The 26512-nt window shown below is 38.7% G+C and overlaps 2 protein-coding genes and 1 long non-coding RNA gene across 6 annotated transcripts; 2 read left to right on the top strand and 1 right to left on the bottom strand.

Moving 5' to 3' along the window:
• The first annotated feature begins 2338 nt into the window (after positions 1-2338).
• LOC120423360 (uncharacterized) lies at positions 2339-11521 on the top strand. 4 transcript variants are annotated; one of them, XR_005606228.2, is made up of 5 exons: positions 2341-2534; positions 2803-2860; positions 3959-4013; positions 9237-11169; positions 11235-11521. XR_005606228.2 is itself a non-coding variant. In XM_039587137.2 (3 exons), the coding sequence occupies exon 3, from the start codon at positions 3072-3074 to the stop codon at positions 3699-3701; it is 630 nt and encodes a 209-aa protein (XP_039443071.1). In that variant the 5' UTR covers positions 2350-2534; positions 2803-2860; positions 3033-3071; the 3' UTR covers positions 3702-3937. The 4 variants fall into 4 exon arrangements, 1 of the variants encoding a protein (XP_039443071.1); XR_008211782.1 differs by having other exon boundaries at positions 3959-4026; XR_008211783.1 differs by lacking the exon at positions 3959-4013 and having other exon boundaries at positions 2339-2534.
• Positions 11522-12262: 741 nt separating this feature from the next.
• Positions 12263-13947, top strand: LOC120423348 (uncharacterized). Its single transcript, XR_005606226.2, has 4 exons — positions 12263-12967; positions 13020-13088; positions 13155-13268; positions 13359-13947. It is a non-coding gene; the product is annotated as an uncharacterized LOC120423348 (long non-coding RNA).
• A 5704-nt stretch (positions 13948-19651) lies between these two features.
• LOC120423358 (uridine diphosphate glucose pyrophosphatase NUDT14-like) lies at positions 19652-26331 on the bottom strand. The gene is made up of 3 exons (XM_039587135.1): positions 26299-26331; positions 20237-20606; positions 19652-20171 (listed from the first exon to the last, which is right to left on the bottom strand). Exons 1-3 carry the CDS (start codon positions 26329-26331, stop codon positions 19720-19722), a joined length of 855 nt encoding a protein of 284 aa, XP_039443069.1. The 3' UTR covers positions 19652-19719.
• Positions 26332-26512: the final 181 nt, after the last annotated feature.

Genomic DNA, 26512 nt, shown 5'->3' with positions numbered 1-26512 from the left:
CAAATTAGAAAATTGACGTATGGTTTGAAAAACGGTACGTTGACGGTTCCATTTCAAGGGTAACCAAACAACTGCATGGCAACGTATATCAGCCCAGCAAGATTCTTAAGTTAATTGGGTTTTTTGTTGAATATAATCAACGCCGATTTTGCGTTGAAACAAACCTTGATTTTCTCAAGTCCACAAAAGTCTTTTGTTGTTTCGAAAAAACTGCTTTGACGTTTAGCGTTGATTTAACAAAAATAATGATTTTTAAGAGCGAGTCCACGAACAGGGCATACCCCTTTGTATGGGACGTCGTTTGGACCTCACCAATCTGCCTGAAATTTTAAGGGGTTGTTTGTACATTTAAAACTAGCATCTGTCCAAAATATGAGCACTCTAGGTCAACGGGAAGTGGGGCAAATCGGGACACAATGTTTGAAGGTTCAAAAACGTCAAAAATCTTAAAAAGGCTATAACTTAGGCAAAATTCAATTTATTTTCAAAAAGGGCTTAAAAAATGCAACAAAATGCAGGATAGAACACCCCAATTGGTTAAATCTAAAAGGAGTTATTGGCATTTTAGTGAAAAAATAGCATAATTTTCAAACTCAAATAAAAAAGTGTTCCGTCCAGATATCAACTCGGTTCGACCTGCAGCTTGTAGGGGACATCTGGGAGTACCATTTGAGATTGAGAACGCTTTGGGTAAGGCAGTTTAACATATTAAATAGACACTTTTACTTTTAGTGAATTTTTTGGTTGTAGATTTATGCTCGAGGGACCCCTTAGCTCTCATTTTCTGGTGATAATTTTATCATATTCGTGTTCCTGAGACAATTTCACAATAGAAACATGCATAAAAATGTTTATTTTGATCAATTTTAACCCTTTAAAAAATAAAAGTTAAAAAAAAATTAAAAAGCAGCTTTTTTCTGGTGTCATCTAGTATCCTTGGAAACGAGCTTGATTTTCAATAAATGTGAATCGAAGATTTTTTTAACTTTTATTTTTTAAAGGGTTAAAATTGATCAAAATAAACATTTTTATGCATGTTTCTATTGTGAAATTGTCTCAGAAACACGAATATGATAAAATTATCACCAGAAAATGGAATCTAAGGGGTCCCCGAGCATAAATTTACAACCAAAAAATTCACTAAAAGTAAAAGTGTTTATTTAATTTAAAGCGTTCTCAGTCTCAGATGGTAGTCCCAGAATAACTCCCTTTAGATTAAACCAATTGGGGTGTTCTATCCTGCATTTTGTTGCATTTTTAAGCCCTTTCAGATGCATTTTGAATTTTGAAAATAAATTGAATTTTGCCTAAGTTATAGCCTTTTTAAGATTTTTGACGTTTTTGAACCTTCAAACATTGTGTCCCGATTTGCCCCACTTCCCGTTGACCTAGAGTGCTCATATTTTGGACAGATGCTAGTTTTATATGTACAAACAACCCCTGAAAATTTCAGGCAGATTGATGAGGTCGATGCGATATGGGTATGCTTTGCTCGTGGACTCGCTCTTAAATCAACAAAACGATTTGTTGATTCAAATATGCCTTATTTATATTTTTAATTACTTTTCTAAGTAACTTATATATTTTACTTTACTTAACAATTCTTAGCAAAGTGATTGTAGATAGGCCATTAGTAAGCTGATTGAATTACCAAAACCAAACAAAAAAATGTATTTTCGTGATTTTTTGGTGATGATTTTATCAATATGCCATCAAATTCAAAGTAACTTTTAATGACAAATGTTATTTTCAATGATTTACCGTCAACGGCAAGAAGCAGAAAAAATAACCATCTTGCCTATTTTTTTTGGCCTTTCTTAGAAGATAACAGGAGTTCTTTTTTTTTAAAAAAAAAAGGTCCAATAAACCAAAAACTGAAAATTTGGTTTATTGGACCTTTTCAAAAAAAAAACTCCAGATAATAACTCTGGTTTGGAGTACAGAACAAAGTCAACTGGTTTCAACGCGTTACAACAGGTTGTAATCCATAGCGCTAACATGAATCAACGAGTTGTTCAGTATACTGAATAAAACGTGGTCTCAAAAGCTGTAAATTTGTAATCATATATTTATTATATTTCATATCAAGCTTTAATTTTTTTTATTACTTTTGTAACAAACAATTTTGTTAGAAAAATTTATGACAGCGACCAAACTTTTTCTGCATATTATCGATTTATGCAAAAGCATGAACTAGAAGGCCCCCTAAATCGCGTGCATTTAGATTTTTTTTCAAAAAATGTTGTGGTGGACCACGTGTTTTTTTTTATCAAATGTGTGTAATTGTAATATTATCAGAAAATGACATCACCAAAAACGGCGAACCACACGAAATAAAACTCGAAAAAACGAGTTGATTCGCGACCACAGATTACAGCTGCATGCATGACGTTCTGTTGAAAGTAAAAACCGTAAATAAAACTCGCCACTGGTCGATTTCTTAGTATGGATTTAGAAACAGGGCAGTGAAGACGCAAGTTTTCGTTTGGCAGTTTAACAAAAGGTGAACCTTTTTTTTTCCAAAACTGATTAAGGTGAGTTCGAACAGTACAAAAATTAAACGCCTTGTTCTTTCAAAAAAAATATTTAGCGCAATAAAAATGGGTGAATGTGGAAGGTTTTGAGTTTGAAACTGTAAATTACGCATACAAATGTTATAATTAACTTTTTTATTGAATAAAATTGTATCCTTCTTGTAGACAGTTTTACTTTTACACCTTCCATATTCATAACATTTCAGTGGGTGACTTTTTAGCAGCTAATTTGGTACTTGTGCTTATAATATTTACAAAATTGTTGCAGATAAACTCATTGTGAGTCAACAACGCTGGGAGGAATCACCAAGTTGCAGATTAGAATTGTAAGTAGCATTCTGTGAAAATTATATTTCAAGTTTGAAGAGTATTTTTTTTTTTTTGGTGAAATTCAATTTTTTTTATATTTTTGAGTTTTTGTTATTATGTTTTTCAACATCTTGTATTATGTGTAAAAATCCATATTAATAGTATTTCTTAAACTATTCTGCAAAAAAGAAAAACAAAGCAATCGACCCAAGTTGAAAAAAAATCAACATGAATCAGCCCAGAAGCATGACTTCCAAGTACGATAAAGAGCAAGAAGATGAGCAAATGGCCTCGAACATCAACGTCATCGACAAGGCACTGCACGGAAATCGCGATTACTTACTGAAGGACCCATTCTGGGACCGACAGAACGAGATTAACAAATCACTGTTTGCCAAAGTCAACCAAAACGAGCAGCTGCAAATCAGATCGCTGGTTGATCAGAAATCGTTCAACAAAGCCGTGGTGGAGGATTGCCACAAAATACGTAACGCACTGATTGAAAGTACCGCCGAAGGTGATGCCGCTCTCGGACACCTGCAAAAAGAGCAAAAACTGCTCTCCTCTGAGATTGAAGCTCGCTCAAAGGCACTGAGCCAGGAATTGACAAAAACGGCGACCACGCTGGAGGCAACTGTCCACGCCGTGGACGACCTGAAGAAAGCGCAGCAGGCCATGCGGAGCGAGTTGAGTGACGTTGCAAAAGAAAAAACGTTGGTGGAGATTCGTCTTGACAGCATGGAAGCGCTGCTGAGAGATATCAGTGAGCGGCTCAATGAAACGTTCATCAACATGGAAACCATGACACAGGAAATTCAGGTTCTGCAGCAGGAATCGAGAAAGGCATCGAAGGAGTAGCAAAAAATGAGGACCTTTTTCATAAAAATAGTTTTGAAAATTTTGTTCAAAAATTTAAAACTCGCCGTACACTAGTTTTAATTAGAACTCAGCCTTGAAATAATTTGATTGATTAAAATCCTTCTATAGTCAACTCAGGGATCAAACGAGATATCACAAGTACACCGTTAAAGTTTATTTTTGCAGCATTCTGATAACTATACTTAGTTTTAATAAATGATCTAATGACATTTCAACCTTTTTTGTTTTATTTCTAGCATATCACCGTTCCGAAGGATTCACCTGGAAATTCACTTGTCAAAACACATCCAGGTATACCTTTCTGGTAAATATGAAAAATGTCATTTCGGAAATGTTTTCACCTTAGTTGTAGCATTTTTTTCTCAAGAACTTTCAAAATTTGATTGTGCGAAAAACTATAATTATTAGACTGGCTAGTCCTTTCCGATCATGGGTATTTAACAAGGGAAATGCGTAATAATAGCTTTCTCTGGTATCAATACCAAATTTTGGTATTCCTGGACCCTTTAAAATTTGTCTTAAGAGGCAGTATTTGTAAATATTGCTCGGTTTGTTCTAGAGGTCGTATCGAGGTGCTCTGATTTGGATGAAACTTTCAGCGTTTGTTTGTCTATGCATGAGATGAACTCATGCCAAATATGAGCCCTCTACGACAGAGGGAAGTGGGGTAAAACGGGCTTTGAAGTTTGAGGTCGAAAAAAAATTAAAAATCTTAAAATTGCTCGCATTTCCGTAAAACTTCTTTAATTCCAACTCTCTTAGATGCATTCGAAAGGTCTTTTGAAGCACTTCAAAATGTGCCATAGACATCCAGGATTGGTTTGACTTTTTCTCATAGCTTTTGCAAATTACTGTCAAAAATGGATTTTTTAAAACCTTAATATCTTTTTCCAACAGCCTCCAACACCCATACTCCAATAGGTCAAAAGATAGGTAATTTCATGGACTGTAAGCCTAAGGAAATAACTTTTTGGCCAATCGCAGTTTTTCTCATAGTTTTTTTATTTTTCTATAACAAACATTTTACAACGTTAGTTTTTGCCCTGTAGGACGTCATAGCGGCACTTTTTGATCTCAATTTTGTCATATTCGGAATCCTCGGAAAATTTCACGTAAGTTAGAAGTATTGGAGTTGTAAACAAACAAACAAACGCTGAAAGTTTTATCCAAATCGGAGCACCTCGATACGACCTGTTACACATTGGTGAAAAACTCGCTCTTAAGGATTATGCAAGAGCAAAATGTAGTATCATACCAATTTATTGTTTTGATATTGCAAAATTGCCAATGGTCGAACCCCACATTTTGGTATTTTTTTGGTATTACAGTATTTTATCAACTTTTAACCAATTTTGACAAAATAATTAATTTTGGGCTAAAATGATGCCTCAAAGCGAATGCTTTCATTGAAAACTGGAAATTTTAAACTTAATTTCAAACATTTTTGATATACCCCCTAAAGAAATGACTTGAAATTGTGGAAAAAAAATTAATTGAGGATGGCACATTTTGGTTTTATTTTGGTATTAAAGTGTTTTATCAAATTCCTCTGAAACTATGGGACATTTTTTTAAAAATTTTGACGAGGTAATTAATTTTGCGCTAAAACCCAAAAATGTTAAAGCTGATTTAATTTTTTTATATATACCCGCTAAGATTTTATTTAATCGTTGAAATTTCTCTAAGTCGGGAAAATCAAAAACTTTGAAAATCGAGTCAATCATCAGATTATTGAATTCCGATGAATTTTCCCTTTTTCTCAATCTTGTTATTTTTCAGAAGCTTCCACATGCAAGACTTTGGTATAATTTCATGGTATTTTACCATCGGGCAACCAAGGGCACATTTTGGTCCCTGTTATTTGTCCAAGTAATACCAAAATTTGGTATTCTCGTGTTATTTAATCCTGCTCGGGTTCTACGGAAAATCACATAATCAAATCAAACCAGAACAGAGTTTTTTATGCGCTTTTTATGCGCTACACTTTGCGCATTGCATTTCAATTTTGTATGGGAAAACCCTCTGTTTTAAATTTTAATTTTTATCATTTTATTTTCCACTTAATTTGTCAAACCAAAACAATAGCGTAAAAATTGAGAAAATTCTCTAAAAGTTTCCCAAAGAAAGTATTGTGGGTATTGTGCTAAAGGCAGCCATCTTGGGGGTTGAGATTAATATCACGCGCAAACTGCGCACAGTAACAACAAATTTTTTTTATTTATATTTTTTTTTCATAACATAAATTCTAATTTACTGTAGTAATAGTCAAAATACACAGTACTTCAGTTAAATGTTTCATGTGATAAAAGTACAACTTGAGCAACTCTCTACGAAATCGGTCGATTTCGACCATTTTTTTTTTTTTTTGTATTTTTTTATTTGACTCAAACTTTGTGGGGGCTTTCCCTATGATCAAATAAGCTATTTTGTGTCATTGGTTCACCCATACAAGTCTCCATACAATTTTGGCTGCTGTCCATACAAAAATGGTATGTAAATATTCAAACAGCTGTAACTTTTGAGTGAATTTTCTGATCAATTTGGTGTCTTCGGCAAAGTTGTAGGTATTGTTGAGGACAATTGAGAAAAAAATAGGTACACGGAAAACCAAATTTGCAGATTTTTTTATCAACTTTTTTTTCACTAAAACTCAATTTCTCAAAATACGTATTTTTTGATTTTCGAGATTTTTTGATATGTTTTAGGGGACTAAAATCCGCAACTTTTGAGCTATCGAGAAACATGGTCAAAAAATCTGCCGCCAAGTTATGAATTTTTGAAAAATCGTGATTTTTGGAAAAAAATCCAAATTTCATGCAAAAACAAATTTGAAGTTATTTTTTAATGCAAAATTGAATTTGCAATCGAAAGCTACTCCACAATTTTTTTGATAAAGGGCTTCGTTTTCAAGATATAGCCACCGAAAGTTTGATTTTAGCAAAATATGTGCAGTTTTTCGATTTTTAAAAATAGTGACCATGAGCGACCATTTCTAAAAATATTTTTTTGAAAAGTTCAGAAAATTTGCTATAAAATTGTCTAAGAGACATTGAAGATTGGACCTCGGGTTGCTGAGATACAGCCGCTTTAAGAAAAAGAAACACGAAAATTGAAGTTTTCTTAGTCTCACCAAAACAACCCACCATTTTCTAATGTCGATATCTCAGCAACTAATGGTCCGATTTACAATGTTAAAATATGAAACATTCGTAAAATTATCCGAAAATTTCACGAATGTTTCATGTTTTAACATTGTAAATCGGACCATTAGTTGCTGAGATATCGAACCTACTCCCAAAACTGGACATCGGCATACGAGAGAATAAAGAGCACGATTCGGTAGTAAAATGGTACTGTGTGCGGACTGAGAGGATAAATCCCGAAACTACCGAGAGTACTTTACTCATGGGTTCATCTTCAAAAAAAGTTCATCAATCAAAAAAAAAAAAGTACCGGTACCGAGACTCGAACCCAAGACCTTTGCATATTGTACCGTACCTTTGCCGTATGGACCACCATGGTTCGATGACTAAGTGGCGGTCATTTGTCCATATAAGCCACTCAATAGGATGAACTGTTCCAATGAATGAATGAACACGCGAGAAGACTATACTTTCCTCACGTTTCTTTTCGTGAGGACTATCCCCTCGTTCTTTAACTTTGGGTGTAGGAGTCCAAAGGCTTGAATGGGGAGAGCACCCAAACCTCTTTCTACTCCAAGGAACCTTCCACTTCAGGGTTCGAACTGACGACCTTTGGATTGCGAGTCCAACCGCCGCCAGCAATTCCACCGGTGCGGGCTTGGTTTGTAGCGTGGAGACGACTCCTACACTTGGAATTACTTAATTGATGATTTTCTCTTATACACGCAGAAAAATAAGGCTTATTTGAATCAACAAAACGTTTTGTTGATTCGAAAATTAAGATTTTTGTTGAATCAACGTCAAAGCATCTTTTTCAAAACAACATAAGATTTTTGTGGAACTGAGAAAATCAAGGTTTGTTTCAACGCAAAATCGGCGTTGATTATATTCAACAAAAAATTTGTTGAATCAAACCTCGTACAGGCTGATTCTACAAAATATTTTTCGGCGTGTATATATTTTTTTGAGTTCCATGGAATTCCCTAACTTTTTTGCATTTATCTTTAAAATATTGAATAAGTTCACATCAGCCGAGCTCCTGTGGTCTAATGGTTACAGGTTTCGCTTTACGAGCGGAAGATCGTGGTTTCAAACCCACATGGCTTGGCACATCCTTTCCCCTGTACTCTTCACATGTATAAGGACCAACTGTTCTCTGTATAATTGCCCTACAGAGCTTCACGGCCCGATCGCAAAAAGTGCTTTGAAGGGACGAGTTTTCCAGAAACCAGAACTTAAGGGCTAGCTGGGTATAAGTAAACGTAAAATGTGCACTTCGGTTCTAGCGATACATTTGGACAGTACAGAGTGGAAAAGGCAGAGCCAAAGAGGATTAAAAAAACATTCAAACCTCTTCGGCGGCGAAGTTACGGCAGTGGATCGCTCGACACAGTCGCTCAACAATAGCGTGTGTGCGTGTCCCATCTGCCTAATAACAGAAGAAGCCTTTGTGATTCTATAAATAGAATTGCAAGTCCGCAATAGATCTAATTTCTGGTCGCAGTGGATAGTGGCATCAAAAAAAAAAAAAAAGTTCACATCAAATGTTGTTCAAACAAACAATACTTCGGAAGTCCGACGAGAAAAAACATTTGAAACAACTTATTTTATAATTCGAATAGTTTTATACTACCGTTCTACGCACAATTGTCCCATGTCACTTTTGGACGATTTTGACTTATTATACTATGTATTTGCAAATAAAACATGAAGTCTAGTTCTTTATTCGGAAACTCATTGAAAACAACACCAAGTCTGTTTGTCCCATCGTCATACTTCTACGCATTCTTGTCCCACCAGGTATTTTCTTTCACGAAATCATTAGTTTTACGAGACATAGTGTCTTGTTGACCTGTTATATAGCAAGAGGATCATAAAAAAGAGTAATACATTGCTAACTGGGGCGATTAGGGACACATTGGGTCGTTTTTCTCAGTTGCACTTTTTTGAACATGGGACAGTTATGCGTAGAACGGCAGTATAGTCGTAAGTTATAAAATTTAATTAAAATTACTTCTGGAATTTTCGGATGGGATGGGATGGTGGGTCTCGTGGCGCAGGGGTAGCGGCTTCGGCTGCCGATCCCGATGATGCTGTGAGACGCGGGTTCGATTCCCGCCTTATCCACTGAGCTTCTATCGGATGGTGAAGTAAAACGTCGGTCCCGGTTTCTCCTGTCTCGTCAGAGGCGCTGGAGCAGAAATCCCACGTTAGAGGAAGGCCATGCCCCGGGGGGCGTAGTGCCAATAGTTTCGTTTCGTTTCGGGGTGTAAAACAAAAATTCATAAATCAAAACAAAATCGGTCTATTGGACCTCCAGAACTTCAGTACCCCACAAATGTTAACATTAAAGTTGGCTCCCTCTTTTCAGATAACTCTATTTCCAAAGCAAAATGGCGTATCTTCCGGCTGTGATGGCAGGTACTGCAATTGCCAACTTACTTGGTGGTGCTGGAAAGAATGAGGACGTCGGTCGTCTCGATTCGAAGGTCGATGCGAACCAGCGGGAACAGTCACAATTCAACTACAAGATGGCGGAGATGGTCAGCGGCCAGGGGCAGCAGTTAAAAACTATGAAATTGAACACTGATCGAATCTCGAGTCTCACTGACAAGCTGTCCGATCGTCAGAAGGAAGCGTTCCTTCAGCTGGGCAGGGTTCAAAGCGACACGAGCGGTTTGAGACGGGACCAGGATAGATTTGGTACTCGGTTGGACCAGTTCCAATCGGATCAGAGCAGTTTCAATACGGATATTGCTAGAAAGGAAGCCGGGTTGGCGGTTGGTCTTCGAATGCTTAGTGAGCAACAGCGTTCGTTCAACGATGAATCAAAGTTGGAAACAGCTGGCATGCAGAAAAGACTTGGTGAACATGCCACGGGATTGGAGGTGATGAAGTCACGTGCAGATGGTTTGCAACATGATCAGGACCGGATCGGTTTGGACGTAGCACGTGCCCATGGCAGGGTTGACAAGTTTCAAACTGATCAAAACAGCTGGAACCTTGATTATGCTGAGAGAAGTGCTCGAATGGAAGTGCAACAGAGAATGACAAATGAACAACAAGGGCTGTTCAACACTGAACTTCACTCTCGCACGGTTGCCATGCAGGACAAACTTGGCGACACTGTCATGAGGGTAGAATTGGCTCATGGTCGAGCGGATCACCTGCAACGCGGACATGACGAACTTAGTCTTAGCCTGAGGCAAACCAACCAAAGGGTTGATCAGTTCAACAGTGATCAAAACCAGAGATACCAACTACTTTCCGCGAGTACGGTTCGCAACGAGGAGAGACAGTTGGGCTTCATGAATAGCCAAACATCGCTGAACGAAAAACTGCTCAACCGTACGGATGCCCTCACAGACAAATACTTTGCCACTGAAGGAAAGCTGGACTTGATGAACCATCGTGCTGATAGTCTGCAAGATGGTCAAGCCAAGATCGCTGACGACCTCAAACAGGAAAAACAAATCCACGAGGCTCGTCTTCGAGACCAATTCAAGCACAATGAAACCCTCTCAAACAACTACACTCGCGTGGAAGAGAGGCAAAACTGTTTCATAAGTGATCAAAAGTCACGCAACGAACAAATCACCAATCAAACGGAAAACATCCGTGACAAACTGGGAAAAACTTCACACAACGTCGACTTTGTAAACTTCCGGGTGGACACTCTTCAAGCTGCTCAGCAAAAATTGGATAACGAGCAGAAGGATATGGACAAACGATTGCATGTGGTCGAACACTGCTCGGATGGTTTCCGTGACGAACAAAAGCAAATGAATGAAATGTTGAAAAACCTTTTGGCCGCTGTGACGGAGATTGGGGCTCGAATGAAAACGATGGAAAGTCGGTTGGATTTCTTGCAGGCCGGGTATGAACGCGTTAATGCGATGTGTATCAAGTTTGAGGCGTCGGGCGGATCGTTTGGAAAGGGTCCTGATGAGGTTAGAAATGACCTTAACTGTGGCACTAACGATGTAACGAGTGTCAACAACATGCTGCCAATGTAGTCGTTTTGTTCTTTAAGCGATTGTAATACAAACGATCAAAGTAGCATTATTTGTATTATGAAAGTTGCAAAATCGTTGCAATTACACTTTTAATAAGCCCATAAATATTGTTTATTTTTCATAATAATAAAAAAAAAATACCTGTAATTTACTAAAACTGCATGTTTTTTCAATATTTTAACATTATAAAATACACTACACAGTTTAGCTGATCCGAATAGAGAAAAAAATGTGAAAGGACACGCTGGACAAACCCAACTATTGAACATGAATTTACCAATTAACCATGTAAGACAATATCAATACTGATCAACACTGAGCTGTCAAATAAATTTGATTTTTTTTATTTCCAGTAATCATCACAACGTTGTGCGGCAAAAATTGCGAGTAAAATAAATGATTGAATGAATATTTTAAATTATAAAAACAAAGATTACCCATGGCCGCATTGTAATGTCTAAACGAGTATTTTTTGTCACGTTTGAGTTCAGTTTATTATTCAGTTTTATTTTAAATTGTGTCTACTTTCACTAGAGCCAAACACTAGTGAAAGGTCCAGGTTTGAGACAATCTTGCTGACGACAGTGGGACATAGTTAGTAAATATAATACATTCAACATAATAAAAATATTTCTTTCTACTACAAACGTGTAACTATTTTAATATCACATAGTCGAACCATTCGCCAGCTCAAAATTTCTATAACGAAGAATGCAAAAAAAGGGTTGCCCAGAAAAATATGACCACCTGCTCCAATTTTGGGCGTATTTATTGTAAGGCGTGGTAATCTCATTTATTCAGCACAGCAATTTATCAGTTCCTTTCGGGGTCTTGAACACTTTGCGCAAAGCGATACAATTTGCTATGGGAATTTGTATGGAAAAACTTTTTTTTATTTTGATTCTTAAAAAAATCACATTTCGCGGTATATTAAAACCGGAACTATATTCGGTAGCTCTGAAAAGTGCTTTACAACTTTCCCGAAAAAAAGAATGGTGCTAACTGGCTCCTAAATTAAAAAAAAACTAACTTAATCCACCTATGTGGTTGGAGCCTTCCTCACTTATTACGAACAATGGCTGATATGATGGAATTGTACAAAAATTTAATCTATTTTTAATATCCGGAATAAAAAAGTACATCAATATTACTTAAGTCGGGATATCTCGAGACAGGGTTGCCAGATCTTCAATGTTTTGAACTCGTTGGAAAGGTCATTTGATAACCTAACCAAGGATGGGTTGGATGGTGGATCCGGACATAGTTTAAATACATTTAAGTGAGATCAGGCATCCAAAAAGTACATAAATATCACTTAAGTGGACATATCTCGGGACAGGGTTGCCAGATCTTCAATGTTTTGGATTCGTTGGAAAGGTTGTAACCTGACCACGATCTTCATCTGATCAGGTTTGCCAATCGTCGACCGCTTATCCCAAATACTTGTAATCCGTAGGTATTTGTACTACATTACACTCATACAACAGAACAACACCACAATTATCGTACGCATCCGTACATTGGCCAACACACTACTTCGTGCACGCAACGTCCGCGAGAGTGGACAATCTCTTCGCGGGTCAACCAGGGGATTTGCACCCATATTTGTCCCAAGCAACATTTGTTCTGCGTAACACCAAAAAAAAAACGCCATTTCCCGATGGAACACCAACATGACACGTGTTCAACGTGTCGCACGCGTCAAGGAGTACTTTCCCTCACCCACGCAACTCCAAAGAACACCCACATTTACCGCGAAATCTCAATCAATTCCGCAACGTGGGATGGATCATCAACGAACCGGTTGACTGGTATCAGGAACCCTGAGGGCCGATCCAAATTACGCTCACGGTCCTCTCTCACAACACAACGATCAGTGCGTACGCACATACGCACGCCACACACATGACCCATGACCCAATATAGACCGATGACCGGCTCTGCAGCAGTATCAGTCGATGGTTAATCGTAAAACAGGCCGGATCGCGTGTACACCAGATTCCACACGCAGTGTAACGACACAACGAACCAACAGTGATAGTGTTTTTCGGTGGATTATTTCCTGACTAAGAAGAGCCTGACCATTGTAAGAGGATCTGCGATTAAGTGAATCTTTTCTAATTTTTACTGTCCTACAGGACGCAGCGAAAGGGCTGACAAAGTGTGAACAAGACGTAGGACAAAGTTTGAAACTACGTCCAGTGCAGGTTGTGCGATCGTGTGCTTATAGTTAGTCGGTATTACTAACTAGGAAATTTATTTACCCTGAACAGAGAGTGGTCATCAAGGCTTGGCTGCGGCCACTGCCTTACAAAAAGTGCCAACCTTTTTCTACAAAATGGCCGGCACGGCATCGATGCTGTGAGCGTCGGAATGATGTGAGATCGGTAAGGATCGTGTGGTTAGCGTTGGGGTTGATTTTTGGGACAATTGTTTAGACGAGTCGTTTTCTAAGGCCCTTTTTGGACTTTGTCCAGGCCCTATTTTCTTTTTCCGCATTACTTCAAGATATTCAACAAAATGGCGGCTGGAGGAGTACAACTTCTGCAGCAGTGGATCAAGCAGTGCTGGACGAGCGATGCAGCAGGAGAATCGGCTGGAGAACCGGCTGGAAGCCGGTGCGGTCCGTTCATTTCGGCGGGATGCTGGAATGACGGCGGGTCACGAAGACCGGGCCGTTTGAAGGAGTCTACGGATGCAGTTTGGCCAACAGCAGGGGGGATTACACACTATAACACTGACACATTTACATTAGTTTAATAATTAACTTTAGAATTAAAAATGCATTTTGACTGCTAATCAATGCAGCAAAATTAAGTCGCCCAAGAAGGAGCGCCATTAAATATTGGATCCAAACATGTAAAACTTTCTTTTTCATTTGATTTTTTTTATATTTCCGCCCAAAAGGGCCAATAAATGCATACAACTTAGAACTAATCATTTTTGTGCGTTACAATTCTTTACTCTTCGGTTCTGGGTGGACGAGACGGGGAGAAGAACGAGAGAACTTTTCATCAGCGGACGCGAACCTCATCCAGATCGACTTCGTGGCGCGGGAAGCGACATCTTCTGGTGAGTCGATCTGCTTTTGTCTTTCAGGAACTCATGTATGTCTGGTTACACCCTTACCAAAAATCATGACTTTTTGAGTTCCAAATCCCACTTTTCATACGAATTTTTCAGTTCAACCCATATAACCATTTTTATGGTTGTAGTACCTGAACTCAAAAAATCGTATGAAAAGTGGGATTTGGAACTCAAAAAGTCATGATTTTTGGTAAGGGTGTAGCTGGTGACAAGGTCTTTTGATAACCTAACCAAGGATGGGTTGGATGGTGGATCCGGACATAGTTTACATACATTTAAGTGAGATCCGGCATCCAAAAAGTACATAAATATCACTTAAGTGGACATATCTCGGGACAGGGTGGCCAGATCTTCAATGTTTTGGATTCGTTGGAAAGGTCTTTTGATAACCTAACCAACGATGGGTCGGATGGTGGATCCGGACATAGTTTACATACATTTAAGTGAGATCCGGCATCCAAAAAGTACATAGATATCACTTAAGTGGACATATCTCGGGACAGGGTTGCCAGATCTTCAATGTTTTGAACTCGTTGGAAAGGTCATTTGATAACCTAACCAAGGATGGGTTGGATGGTGGATCCGGACATAGTTTACATACATTTAAGTGAGATCCGGCTTCCAAAAAGTACATAAATATCACTTAAGTGGACATATCTCAGGACAGGGTTGCCAGATCTTCAATGTTTTGGATTCGTTGGAAAGGTCTTTTGATAACCTAACCAAAGATGGGTCGGACGATGGATCCGGACATAGTTTAAATACATTTAAGTGAGATCCGGCATCCAAAAAGTACATAAATATCACTTAAGTGGTCATAACTCGAGACAGGGTTGCCAGATCTTCAATGTTTTGAACTCATTGGAAAGGTCTTTTGATAACCTAACCAACGATGGGTCGGATGATGGACCCGGACATAGTTTACATACATTTAAGTGAGATCCGGATATATGTGAAAACACATTTTTATACATAACTTTTGAACTACTTATCGAAACTTCAATCTGTATAAAACTCGATCCATGGGACCCTAAACCAAGTCGAATGCAACAGGTTCGGGTCAAATCGGTTCAGCCAGTGCCGAGAAACATGAGCTAGTTTGTTGGTCACATACATACATACACACACATACACACACACACATACACACACACACATACACACAGACATTTGTTCAGTTTTCGATTCTGAGTCGATATGTATACATGAAGGTGGGTCTACGACGTTTAGCATAGCATAGCATTGGTGTCTACCCGTAGCTGCTACTTCGTTATTGACCAGGACCCCCAAACATTGCTCCGTGGACCACAGATGAAAAGTAGGAACCAATCATCACCCCTTCGCAATTTTCAAAGGTCCCTATCGTGCTGATCAATACCGACGCCGGCCACGACCAGTGGTAAGACACGGGGAAGTGGATGGGAATGTTAGCCGATACTTGAGTGATGGGACCGCCAAATCGACTGCGTCTCCGACAAAGTATCACATGAGTTTTGAGGGGTTAGTAAGATGGGTATGAGGTCAGGATTCACTGTGGTAGGTGATACGACCATGAGCAATTTGTTTATCGGTTGAAATTTTAAAAATCTTAGGCAGCCGGCTGCGGAAAGATACCTATCTAGGGATTTAAATATAGTATTAATTCGACCGCGATTCTCCAGAAACTCTCCGTCGGCGTGCCTTCCGATCAACGGTGATGTAGGAAGGGCTTCATTCATTAAAATTATTTTATATCATAAGCCTTAAAACATATCCGTCGACGTGCCTTCCGATCCTCGATGATATGGAAAGGACTTAATCCAGCAATACAACTTGCTTGTCTCAAAAAACAAAAATCGGATCGTTTCTATCGAAAACTATATAAAGAGAACAAAAATAAAATTCATCGGCCAACGAACGCGTGAACAAAAAATTAATGAAAAAAGAAGAAGAAGAAATCCAATCACCCCATGTACACAAATAGCGACACAAAAGAGACGGAAAATAAAACGAAAAAAAAAACAGGATTGCGCGTCCACACAGGCACCGCACTACTGATGCCATTATTTAATTATACTGACCAATCACCCCATGCACTCGAACAGCGACATAAAAGAGACGGAAAATAGCTCGAAAAAACAGGACTGCGCGTCCACACAGGCACCGCACTACTGATAAACGAAACTATTGGCACTACGCCCCCCGGGGCATGGCCTTCCTCTAACGTGGGATTTCTGCTCCAGCGCCTCTGACGAGACAGGAGAAACCGGGACCGACGTTTTACTTCACCATCCGATAGAAGCTCAGTGGATAAGGCGGGAATCGAACCCGCGTCTCACAGCATCATTGGGATCGGCAGCCGAAGCCGCTACCCCTGCGCCACGAGACCGCACTACTGATGCCATTATTTAATTATAATGACCAATCACCCCATGCACTCGAACAGCAACATAAAAGAGACGGAAAATAACACGAAAAAACAGGACTGCGCGTCCACACAGGCACCGCACTACTGATCATACATGAAGGTGGGTCTACGACGTTTTTATACAAAGTTCATTTTTAGAGCAGGATTATAGCCTTACCTCAGTGAGGAAGGCAAAATTAACTTGATCCACCTATGTGGTTGATGCCTTCCTCACTTTTTACCAACAATGGGTAATGTGAGTGGTTTGGACACATATTTCAGATATTTTTTTTTCAGATCCAGAAAAATAAGTACACAGATATAACTTAAGTGGTCATAACTCGAGACAGGGTTGCCAGATCTTCAATGTTTTGGACTCGTTGGAAAGGCTTTTCAATCACCTACAGTGAGTCAAATATTTGTCCGTACCCCCCCGTACGGAAAATGTTTGTGATATAAAAGTACATAAAATTCGACTAAAGTGCCATGTTTTGTACATCAATCGACGCGGCAGAATGTCCTCTTTAAGACACTGTCATTGGATTTGCAAAAAACTTTTTCCTAAAAAATACAAAAATAGTTTACTGAAAAAAGTCAAAAAAGAGGTCAAATAATTGTCCGTACCCCTTGTAAAAGTACAAAATCTGATCGATTTAAGTGAATTTATTTATGAAATGTTGTTAATGTGTCAAATACTTGTACCTCTAGCCAGTTTGTGACAACTTTGAACTTCTGATAACTTTGTTTAGTTAGTTTATATTAAGAATTGGTTTAAATTTAGTTTTTTAAAGTAAAACTTATCAAAACATAAGTTTATAAACAACTATTTTTATAAAATTGCTATTTTATGTTGTAAGAGTCTCTATTTAACAAGTTTTAACAATATTTGTTCGAAATATACATTGTTTTCATCTTTTTTATTGACATTTTTCGACCAAAAATACTGTTTCGGAACAATACCGTTAAACAATCCGGATTGTCCCGGAACCGGTTTAACCCCTCGGAGGGAAATTTTGTGGTGGTCAGATAGAGGACAAAAAAAACCCACCTCTTGCAATTTAAAGCATCCAATTTCGTCCACGACAGCCCGATTACGAGTCCCTAGTCTGAAATTTGAAATTTTCACTTTCCGTACTGAGAATTTTTGTACCGTCCTGGGACAGAATGTTTTGCTTGGGGAATTTGAAAATTGACCGGGTTCGGGGAAGTGGCGTTCGGGAAAATGGTCGTTCGGGGATATGGTCATTCGGGAAAATGATTTTCGGGGATGTGGAAAATTAGGGAAAGTGGCCATTCGGGAAAATGGTTTTTAGGGGAAGTCGCCATTCGGGGATGTGGCCATTCGGGGAAATGGATTATTCGGGGAAATGATTTTCGGGTAAATGACATTTCGGGAAAGTGTCTTTTCGGAGATGTGGCATTCGGGGAAATGTCTTTTCGGGAATGTGGGTTTCGGGGAAATGTCATAGATTCGCAGTCTGACTATACTCGTGTCAACGAAATGTGTATCAAGTTTGAGGCAAAGTTCAATTTGCTTGGGAAATTCTCAGAAGAACAGAAAAAGGTTTCCGACTAGGCAACCAAATGAGAATTATGGACTCGGACATGATAAGCAACGAACCAATAAAACTCATTCACTAATTCCCAGATCAATGTTGACGTAACTATCCCAAAATAAGCCCGGACTCGTACTCCACTACCGAATTACTGCCGGTTGGCTGACATGAGTCACACTCACATCTGTTCTAAACGCGGTTCTACGTGAAATTTCGTATGGCATAAGTATAAATTAGCTGCGAGCTTCCGTTAGCCTTTAGTATATATTGTAAATTCGAAGGTGACCAAGCACAGATTCTCAGGTAAGCTTGAGTTAGCAGAATATTCAAGTTCAATTTATCTCACTTTTGTTTACTCTAGTTATGGGTGCCAGCCAATCCGATCAAAACAGAGCCACCAGCAGTCAACTGGCCGTTGTCGACAACAGAGTAGATCAGCACCGACGCGAGCAAAGTACATTCAACACTCTAATCGCGGGAAGAGTGTGTGATACGGAAAGACGGCTGTCGACATACGAAGACCAACAAAGAGTCGTCAACGAAAGAAGCTACAACACGGCAAAGGCCTTAGAGCGGTGCATAGCCCATCAAAGCTCGGTGAACAATTTGTTGGCAAGCCAAACTGCTGAAACGCAGAAAACTCTCTGCGAAACCATAAACCACCAGAGAGATGTCAATCAAAGTCTGTACGATCGTGCTAATAAAACCGACCACGCTCTTTCCTTGTGTATAAGTGAACAAAAGTCAGTCAATGCAAATTTATTGGAACGTACAGGTCGAACTGAGAAATCACTAGAAAGTTGCGTACGCCAGCAACAAAAGATAAACCAGGATTTAAGTGCAACAACTGTTCGAACCGAAGCTGCTCTAGTCGGTTGCATCAACGAGCAAAAGCTGGTGAATCAGCATTTGGCCGACCAAAACGCTCAAACAGAGAGATCTCTCGCGCAAAGGGTCACCGATCAACAGGTCATCAATAACTACCTGACGAACCGCACGGATGGACTAAACGACAAAATCAGCAATACGAGCGTTCAAGTGGGCAAAATGGAAACGCAGGCTCAGGACAACAAGGCTAATGTATACGAACTACAAAGGACGCTTGATACGTTCCAGCAGCAAACCGAAACTCGATTCCGCTCTCTGGATCATGATTTTAAAATGCTCATTTTGATTTTCTTAACAGGAGTTGTTCTGGCGATAGTTTGGCAGAAGTTGTTTCCGTAGTTTGACGACCGAGTTTTTTGGCTCTCTTAATACATAAATTACAAAGTGCGATTCTCCAAAAGTGATGATATGAGTTAAATATTGTTTATTTCAATATTTTTCAAGAGCCCTGTTAAAAATGATTACAAAATGTTCTCTATAAACCATTAATGTGCTGAACTTTTATGTTAATAAGAAAAACGTGTGATGAACATTTTTTGGAACGCAGGAAAAAAAATTATCTCATAATGTAATCACGTTTCACGTTTTAAACACGTACAATCGATATTCTACCAGGTCAATAATGCGTTTAGTCCTGTTTATAAGTCTGAAGCCATTGCGACGCAATGACCAAATGTGCTTACAGATCTTCCCTAAAATGAACTGACCACTGCGTTGAATTTAACGTATTACCGTGTTCCACCCTCAAGAACTTTTGTAGAACTGAGTAACCATAGAATAACTGAATCCTGATCCAAACTTTATTTAATCTTAATATTACCTATCTTAAATAGCCATAGGATAACAAGCAAAATTCAAAACAAATAAATCTCATTTATTTTCCAAAAGGTATTTGTTACCATTTATATCACATCCCACCACCTAAGCCTTCGCTGGCGGTGCCCGGTTCGTCAGGAACCACAACACCCCAAACAGGAACGACGGCGGGCTGGTCAGCACGTTCCCCTTGGCCGTCAGCTTGCGCGCCTCCTCCAGCGAGTACTCCACCACCTCGATCAGCTCGTCATCCACTCCTCCCCCGGCCGCCGGCACCTTATCCTCATCCTTAACCTCCACGTAAAACAGCGTCTGCAACGACCCGGAAGTTCCCACCCCGGACCGGTAGCTCATAATCTCCTCAATCCGCGCAGACGGCACGTCATACCCGCACTCCTCCAGCACTTCCTCCCGCGCAATATCCACCCACGGAATCGGCTTGTCCACGATCCCAGCGCACAGCTCCAAGGTCACCGCCAGACTCGGTGGAAACTTTTTCATATCGATACTGCGACCATCCTCACCCGCTTCCGCACTCACCAACCCGTGGTAGACCGCTGTAAATCATAGTAGGCTACATGTAAACAAAGCAACCCATGATCATCAACACTCGCATCCTCACCTGGTCGAAACTGCTTCACAAAGACCAGCTTCTGGCGCGTGACATTGAAGATGACAATCGACACCGAGTCGTGCACCTTCAGCAGGTCCCAGTTCTTCTGCTTCCCATTCTGCGTGTAGTAGAACCGGAACGGCTTTACGTACGGCGAATCCGCCGGCAGTGGACCGTAGTGGATGTTGGTGATGTCCTCCATGGCGCTGGAACTCGTGGAGAACAACTGGCAGCTGATTAGTCCGAAAATCGATCGCTGCGACACAAACACGGTGGCGTCACGCACGGTAGCAGGCCTTGAACTGCTGGCTACTTGACGACAGACGGGACTAGCCGTTGTCAGGGTTTTTAGAGTTCGCGTTATTGACATAATAAAGTACTATTTTTGAGGGATTGGGTGACATTGTTACGAAACAAACACAGGTTTCGGCTTTTAAAATATCTTTATTTACACTTCAGTATCACAGTATTTTAAACCTAAAAAATTAAGAGCAAAAATGCATTCATTCCACTTTGAGCAAGTCAAGCACTATCCCAGTCTCTAAGCAATGTAAACAAACATGTCTCGAACTCGTCTGTCAATCAGATGTTGCTGTTAGAAACAATATAACAGATGAACTTTATTTGCCATGTTCACCCCAAAGTGCGGTAAAAGAACTGTTCGACTAAGTGGAGACACAAACCGTGGTGACTTGAAACTTGATTTTGCCGAAAATTAACCAGAATGAACTCACCAATACAATTTACCGAACATCATCATTCCTTATTCACCTTAATCTGAGGCTATGGGAAGCAAAGAAATTTTAACTTAAAATATTTGGCTTTGATTTTTTTTCAATTTCAGATTATAATGTTGTGCATGGCTCTTACAAATTTTATTTAAAGCCTTGGTTAAATTTTTATTAAAACCTTAATAACCATAACCATATAATAATTACCCTTGTTTGATTAAACAGCAATTTTATTGAATTTTCAATGTGCAAAACGCACGTAAAATGATTACGTTCGCCATTATTTTTTGGTACACGGAAAAAAACAATAACATTAAAAATGTTTTTAAAAAACGTAATAACTTAAAAATTGCTTTTTTATGTTTTTCATGTTTTACAGAACATTTTTGAAGAATATAAATTAAAAAAAATACGAGTTCTGTGAGCTCATTTAAGTCAAATTGAAATAGGCCTTCTATCGGGTGGGGAAGTAAAACGTCGGTCCATTTGCGTAAAAGAGGTTTTGGGCGACTCACTACACAAATCCTTCGGACGCCTAGAAATGAGCAGAAACTTGCAACAGAGACCACAAAAGACCCGGGGGTCATTAAAGTGGATTGCTTTGCTTTTTTTTTGAAATAGTTAATTGCCTATTGAATAACAAAATGCTTTTATTCTCAATATTTCATCAACGCCATATTGGCCGCCATCTTGGTTTTAAAATTCAAAATCACTTTAGCGTAGTTTAGCGGTTTAGGGGTTATACTTAAGCTCAACAATCAAAAATAAGACAACGTTAGAAAAAATTATTCTGTTATCCGATGTTTTGATGATCCCAATTGAAATTTGTATTCATAAAACAATATTTTTTCAACTAGCGTATTTTTTTTTCAACGTAAGGCCGTTGAAAATATTTTTCAAAGTTTATGTACTTATGTACTTTATGTCGAGGGACAAAAACTAAAAAAATTTTGCAATGGCCTAAATTATTATTTCAAAAATAACTTCAAAATTGAAAAAAAAAATATTTGAAAAATTGAGACCTAGATATCAAAGATTCACTGCATTTTTTCGAAGATTTGGTACGGTATAACAACATGATAAAGATGTTAGAGCGGCTTTGATTCTGAGAAAATAAATTAGCATTCCTGTTACTTATATTCAAAGCATTTTTCTGTAAAGTTTTTAAAACATTAGGGAAACCGCATCTAATTCCATCGTGCCTCTAATGTTGCCATATCAGCACTTTGACGTTCAATTACAGCTCATTAAACGCGTTTTCAACTGAAATCGGGTGATAAATAGTTTAAGGGGAAGTGAGCAAGCAAGTTTCTATAAACAGTTTTCCAAAATAAGTTGTTTAAGTAGTGAAAATCAGCAAATTGGATGGAGTTAGGAGCGAGTGCTTAACTTGCCAAACGTACGAGAATTTCCCCTGTAACGTTTTTTTTTTATTTTCAATTATCAATTGTTCAATTGAGGCATAGTTGGATTGAAGAGGCTTAAAAAGAATTAATCCGTTAAAAAATATCGTGTATATCGATGATGAGTAAACTGATAATTACTAATTAACAAATTAGTACTAACTGTCCTACAGTTTCGCACAACGTCTACTCCACTCATTGCAATGCACACCCATTGATCTTATCCGTCACTTAAGTCAATCAGCAACCAGATAACTCCATCAATTACAATCACGTCCGTCTCCAACGTGTAATTCAACACCTCCCTCAACTCAACTCCCCTCACAGTACCTAATACTTGAAGGAAACGTATCGACAATTGTCACCCCGCACGACTTTATCTTGACAAACGGCACCAGGCCGGCAGCCTGACTAAACCCGATCTAGTAGGTGGTTAGCCCGGTGGTTAGCTACCGGTGTTGAGTCCCCGCAACGGACTACTTCGATCATTTCAACGACACGCGATAGACGAGGAAATAGTTCAAATTTCCCGCTTAATTATCCACCGTTTTGTGGGCGGAACAACTCTCTTCGTGTTGTTTTTTCTTTTATTTTCTCGAAAAGAAAAGGCAAGCAAGAAAATTCCTCATGCTCACAATTAATCCCGGGTAATTTCTTTCTCCGCGCGCTTGTATTCAAATTAGTTTTATTCGCCGACCTCGCCCCCCGAGGACCCCGAAAACCGCAGGCAATCATATTCCGGTAGCGTTTGTTGATTAATTTGAACCTTTTTAGAAACTCCAGTCCGGGCCTGAACCATCACAAAGGAGGCTCCCGGGGCCCCGGGGATCGAACCCAGAGACGCCGAGTGTCATGATAGATGACTGCCTGCTGCTCTGCCAACCCAAGGGTTCGTCGCTTACTATGTTGTTTTTTCTTCTTCTATTTCTCATCGTTTGCGTTCGTAATCATCATAATTTTATGACGGTTTTATTTATTGTATATCTGGAGAATTTTTTTTCTCGTTGTCACGAGGTCGAGAGAGATGGCACCATGCAAAACGGTGAAAACAGGTAATCAGCAATAACTAATATGACTATATAATTAATTTGTCAGAGCTTGTCCTGGGGATCGACTTGTGGCGTTATTTGCTGCGCATGCCTTAGGAATTGTTGGGCTTTTTTTCTCTTCTTGTTAAATCGGGAGGTGGCTGCTGCAGTTCATCGGGGTCGTGACTTGGATGAGTTCTGAGGAGGTGCGGCGCCACGCCGATGCATCACCAGCATAGGTGATTCATCTTTACACATCTTTGCGCTAATTAGACTACTGCTTAGGGTTTTTATTTGCAGCAATATTTACTTCATCGATATTTAAATATTCCATGCCAACTATAAATCAAACAGTCGATTAAAAAAAACTGTAAACTAAAAACTAAAAACTAAAAACTAAAAACTAAAAACTAAAAACTAAAAACTAAAAACTAAAAACTAAAAACTAAAAACTAAAAACTAAAAACTAAAAACTAAAAACTAAAAACTAAAAACTAAAAACTAAAAACTAAAAACTAAAAACTAAAAACTAAAAACTAAAAACTAAAAACTAAAAACTAAAACTAAAAACTAAAAACTAAAAACTAAAAACTAAAAACTAAAACTAAAAACTAAAAACTAAAAACTAAAAACTAAAAACTAAAAACTAAAAACTAAAAACTAAAAACTAAAAACTAAAAACTAAAAACTAAAAACTAAAAACTAAAAACTAAAAACTAAAAACTAAAAACTAAAAACTAAAAACTAAAAACTAAAAACTAAAAACTAAAAACTAAAAACTAAAAACTAAAAACTAAAAACTAAAAACTAAAAACTAAAAACTAAAAACTAAAAACTAAAAACTAAAAACTAAAAACTAAAAACTAAAAACTAAAAACTAAAAACTAAAAACTAAAAACTAAAAACTAAAAATTCGTTCAGTCTTTTTTTTTAACAAGCTAGCTCGGCAAACATTTGTTGCATTTTCTGATATTTCCGAAAAAAAATTCTTTATATTTAGTTTAAACTTTTGAAAACTATTTTAACCTTGATTTTGAAATGACACTCGAAAATATGGTTTTGTACGAGCAATTATAATATTGGAGTGAATTTTGCAAGAACATACATTAAACATATTCGCAAATTCGCACTCCATTTCTGCAGTTTGACAAATCCAAGTCATCGCTGCTCCTGTTCAAAATAATCACATGTCTACTTTGATGAGACCCCTTCCCCTGATTTTCAACAACACCAACTCGCCACCCTACGGAAGCAGCGATGCGCCACACAAAACCCCAATCCAAGCAGTCCAAAGCAGTGCCTTCTTCAGTTTTGCGTACATCCAGCCTACTTTGACCGTCGACAACACAGTAGTCCAAGTAGTGCAACACCAATTACGCTTCGTTGCCCGTGGCGGTTGTAACCCAACAAGAACAAGATTGATTCAATCAGCATAAATAAAAGCATCTTCCTATGGGTTTCTTTGTGCCATCGAGAAAGGCAGAAGTCACCTAGACGGAACATCCCGTCCTCCTCGATTCCGACCCGCACGGGGTGGTCCCGCGGGAGGGCGCGCAACAGTCATTTATTCAAATTAAAAAATATTTACAATTCAATGGGAAATAAATACAGCACGTTTCACGGCACTTTTCCGCGCATCAGACAGTGGTGGCAATCCAAGTAGGCTCCTAGGACTGACTTCAATGAGAGAGACCCTGACGGAGACGACGATTCCAAGCCGCTGCTCGGACTAATTTGAACGGGATGATTCGAAATCCGGACACTTAGTACCATATTATTTTTGTTATAGCTGGCAAAAAATCATGTAATAAGTTGGAAATGTAGAAATATCATCAGGATTTAGTATAAACAGTCAGTTTTAAGAGAATGCATGCAAAATATGTCTTTTCTAACAATTTTTCATCAGAATTTTAAAATTAAAATAACTTGTTGTGCTTCGAATCCCGGACACTGTTAAAAGCTGATTCGAAATCCGGACACTTTTGCTTCGAATTCTGGACACTCGATTTTGCTTATAAATCGCAGAAATTTGGACTGAAATGTTAGTAAATGGCATTCTTTAGGTTTCAAATAAGCTGTTAACACCAAAACAATCGATAGTTGATATAAAAAATGGCTAGAATTTAAGAAGATCAAAAACATAAATTTCTGCTTTGCCTTCCCGGTGCTTCGGACGCTTATGAAATATTTCCGTTGAAATGTTTCGCATTTTTTGTAAACTTATAATTTTATTTTATTTAATTGTTTTGGCATTAACTACAGCATTCAAACAAACTTTAAATGAAAGTTGATGTTAGAATTCATCAAATAACACAGTTTTGACATTCATAATGCGAACTTATATCAAAATAATTGATAAAACAAGTTGAAGTGTCCGGGTTTCGAAGCGTCCGGGAATTCGAATCATGACGTTATTGAAGTGAAAATTCTGGCGGCGCTGCCTGCTTGGATCTACACTGGAATCGGATTTTGTATGCGGGATGTCGGGAGCAGCCGTTTTGCATTGAAATTTAAATTCCGACGCAGATGTCATGGAAAATGGCATGGCAGCGAGAACAGAGAGAGTGTTGCACTATTTGTACCTTCCGTAATTAGTGGGGTTATTTATGGGTGGACCCCGGAAAGGCTGGCGGTTGAACATTTATGAGACTTTCCCATTGCTTGCTTTGAGGAACAAAAATGTTGTTTACAATAGGGATGATTGTAGATGGAGTGCTACTCAGAGACATCAATCAGTACGCTTGACCAGAAATGATTCCTAAGATGGTTAACAAATTAAATAAACGTTGACAAATGGCAAGAACGTGACTCTTCTGAATTGACTTAATCACCACAAATATTAATATGTACTAAAGACTAAACAGAGGTCAAACAAGTGTTCTACAACAGGTGCCCGACCCAAACCGCACCCCAGCAGCCGTCCAAACCCAGCTTGAAGACATCCTGCTGGGTGCAAAATTACACAAGTCTTACTCGCGCAGACCTCGCGGTCGCGACATTCCTGAAACTTTTTTGCACCGTTTTCGAAATGCAATCTAGTCACCTGCGACTAACTGTCCACAAATCACTGCACACAAATTAATCACCCTCTTTCGCTCGATCCCACAGTAGGTCATACTAAAT

The sequence above is a fragment of the Culex pipiens genome, chromosome 1 (genome assembly GCF_016801865.2).
Source record: "Culex pipiens pallens isolate TS chromosome 1, TS_CPP_V2, whole genome shotgun sequence".
Classification (NCBI taxonomy): domain Eukaryota; kingdom Metazoa; phylum Arthropoda; class Insecta; order Diptera; family Culicidae; genus Culex; species Culex pipiens.
Note: the sequence above shows the minus strand (reverse complement) of the source record. Positions and strands in the feature narration are given on the sequence as shown.

Coding starts and splice junctions, on each gene's coding strand:
- LOC120423358 (XM_039587135.1), bottom strand. CDS start 26,331: ATGTCTTCAAGCTGGGTTTGGACGGCTGCTGGG. Junction 20,607..26,298: donor GGGTTTGGACGGCTGCTGGG/GTGCGGTTTGGG, acceptor CCTCAAAAATAG/TACTTTATTATGTCAATAAC. Junction 20,172..20,236: donor TGTGAAGCAGTTTCGACCAG/GTGAGGATGCGA, acceptor TATGATTTACAG/CGGTCTACCACGGGTTGGTG.
- LOC120423360 (XM_039587137.2), top strand. CDS start 3,072: ATGAATCAGCCCAGAAGCATGACTTCCAAGTACGATAAAGAGCAAGAA.